This window comes from Notothenia coriiceps, unplaced genomic scaffold (assembly GCF_000735185.1).
Source record: "Notothenia coriiceps isolate Sejong01 unplaced genomic scaffold, NC01 NC01_scaffold00026777, whole genome shotgun sequence".
NCBI classification, from domain to species: Eukaryota; Metazoa; Chordata; class Actinopteri; order Perciformes; family Nototheniidae; genus Notothenia; species Notothenia coriiceps.
In genome coordinates this window covers 10,521-13,687 of record NW_011359478.1, presented here as the reverse complement: position 1 = coordinate 13,687, position 3,167 = coordinate 10,521, and the positions used below count along the sequence as shown (strand labels likewise).

At 40.8% G+C, this 3,167-nt stretch overlaps 1 protein-coding gene across 1 annotated transcript in view; it reads left to right on the top strand.

Annotated features, from left to right (window-relative positions):
• Positions 1–279: 279 nt before the first annotated feature.
• The window catches only part of LOC104957332 (leucine-rich repeat-containing protein 16B-like), a gene marked incomplete at both ends in the record, with an annotated part of 12,973 nt that continues 10,085 nt past the window's right edge, over positions 280–3,167 (top strand). The window contains 2 exons of the mRNA XM_010784953.1: positions 280–348; positions 751–844. Coding sequence (XP_010783255.1) covers positions 280–348; positions 751–844 — 163 coding nt within the window. The remainder of the gene's footprint in view (positions 349–750; positions 845–3,167) is intronic.

The window sequence follows — 3,167 nt, the reverse complement described above, 5'->3', positions numbered from 1 at the left end:
TAAATATAAAAAAAATCAATAATTTCCGAGGGAAAAAAATAACATGACAACATACTCTCAGAATAAAATCTTTTTCACTTTATCAGAATTTAAAGTGGCAGAGCTGTGCAGTGAGAAAATACGTCGCAATTTAGCAGAAATGTGCAAAACATGCAGAGGACTAGCATTCCCTACATGAGTAATGGCTTGATGCAGTTTGAGGAGCATTAGAAAGTTACTCATCTTCTCCTTTCCTTCACTTGTCTCCCCCTATTTCCTTCTGGTTTGATCCCTTTTTAGGAGTGTGACGTGGGATCGCAACAACACCACAGCAATGGGCTTCCAAGACGTGGCGAGGGCGCTGGAGCAGTAAGACAACACACACACACACACACACACACACACACACACACACACACACACACACACACACACACACACACACACACACACACACACACACACACACACACACACACAAAAAAACTTTTGAAGAGGGGATACATTCACACGGACGGATAACCATCTCTGTCAAGAGTTGACTCTTACACAGCGTTTCATCAGCCCTCTGACACGTATGCCAGTCTTTTATTTCATGTGTGAAGTTTGTTTAAATGTGTGTGTGCATTTGCGTATATTAGGGAATCGAAGACAAGTGTTATAAAAGCCCTTGGTGTGTTCCTGTTTGTTCTTGTTAACATCATAATTCCTCCAGTTTGTTGTTGCAAGGGTAATATTATCTTTGTCCTTCCTCCACTCTCTGCCTAATAGCAACTTCACTCTTCAGTACATGCCCCTCCCCCTCAGTGATGTCACTCAGGCGCACCGCAGCAACCCGGAGAAGACGGACCAGGCCCTGACCAAGGTGAGAGGGGATTTTACTAGTTGTTTGTCAAGTTAAAATGTTGGTACATCCTACTTCAGAAATGCAGATAAGGCATAACCTGAAAATTAGGTTGACGGTTCATTTGCTTACATTAATACGTATGATTAGATGTTGATGTTTTGGTCGTATTGCTGTTGTGAAAACCCTGCGTGGGACATTTAAAGACACCTACTTGTCGAAGACCTTTTAATGCCTTTTGAAATATGAATTTCACTAAATACCTTATAGTTAGGGCTGGGCAATATATCAAACATAATCAATATGTTATGTCTTGTTCTACATAGGATGATGAGATTACTATATTGTGAACATCGAGTGTACATTTTCTCATAACTTTAGCCACCAGCATGAGACTTGCTCTGGTGTTTTGCTCCCTCCATTCTCTCCCATGACTCCCTCTCCCTCTCACAGACACACACAATAAAAGCTCACATATACGTCACACACACGCCCATCGGGAGTTAAATCAGGCCATGGCTGTTTACAAGAATGTGTTTCAAATGAGTGCCTACAGAAAATGTTTGAGCGTTTCCCTTAACAGCCAGACACAATTAAACAAATCTGACTTTGATAGATTATTCAAGAGAATAGTAAACTGAATAATCTCTAATGAAAAGATAACTGTGTTGCAGACCCTCCTGTGCTCCAGGTATTGTTTAAAGTTAAGGTCACTTTCATGTTGGAAAACAATTATAGATCCTTGATAGGTGTAAAATAAAAGACATTGAATCAGAATACATTTACTCGCCCCACAGAGGGGACATTTACATTTGTTGAGAAATATCTCCATAACTTAACCTAAACCCTAAAGTTTACATCGTCTTACTCTTTGAACTTTTTTATACATAAGATGTTGAAGCAGTAAGCATCTGCGGAGTCAAGACAATAAACAGTTTTATAGTTATCTGCTATTTGTATTTACCTCTCATATATACTTCAAAATATTCTACTGCAAAGTGATGGATCTCCTTTACAGCTAACGTGCTCATTTCCTTTCTACGACACATCGATGTGTTCTGAATATCGATGTCCTCTAATGTCAGAGCCTGCCAATACGCATTTCAAATGTTGTTGATCACGGTGGCAGCCCGTCTGTTGGGGTATGAGTTATCCGTCTGTGTCACCAGAGACGTTTCTTTTCATACAGCCAATCAAAACACTAAACCAAAGCGGTAGCATCCTCACTGCCATGACCGTGACATTTACCGACAGCCAGACGGCATGCTAAGACAAAGAGTGTGAGCAAATCTGACATTTCTAGACGGGAAAGATAAGATAAACATGAAGCTCTGTCAGGTCCGATCGTGAATGGTGTGGTTTTCTTAGTCTATACCACTGCTAAATGCTGTTTGTCACTTGGCTTGTAAGCTGCAGTTAACAGAGCGAGTCTGTTTACATCTCACATCAAACTCCTTTCCCCCGACGGCTCAGCTGTCAATCACTCGCACAAAACTTCTCACCACCCTAGGAGCTCGGAGGCTAAAGGAGAATTTCTGATACATCTCCAGAAAACATCAACAGTATATTTTTACACCAGTTCAGCATATTTAGACGGAAGGTGCTTCCTAACATCAGAAATAGATCTGCTGTGGAGCTATTCTTTTTGATATTTGTTTTGGTTGTTTGTGTATAAAGCAGTGTTTCTCAAACTTGTTCATACCAAGGACCACTTAACCCAGGGGTCGGCAACCCGCGGCTCTTCAAGCCCTCTACTCTGGCTCCCTTGAGCTTAGACAAAAATAAGAAGGAAATAAAATAAAAACATTTGTAGGACTATTTATATTTTGTTGCACGGTCAAAAATGTTTTGTATCTTGTATTTTGAGGTGATACTGTGACACATACATTTAAAAAAAAAAAAAAACGGTTTTAATTAGGTCAACTAAAATATGCGTCACATCCTGCTATGGTCCCGCGCCAGCGCCTTTTCTTGCAGGCGAATAACCTGACCCCGGGCTCGATGAGCGAGCTATGGATAAATCAAAGAAAATAAAAGTACCGGAGGAACACAGATGGTTTAATTCTGTGTGGACAGAGTTATGCTTTCACAGCAAACGATGCTGGCTGACCGGTATATTTGATATGTAGAGAGAAGTTGTCAAAGGTGCTGCAGCCTTTACGTATTGGAGGAAAAACACGGAAGAGGAAGACTGCTGACGACCTTCAGTCATAATTCAATCAGTTAACTCTTTTTAGGGTGCAGCCATATGTTTTATTTATTTCAAAGTGGGCCCATTTAAATTATATTCATTTTCAGCCCAGTGGCCGTCTGTGAGACAGCGATACACAGCAAAACCCAGCCC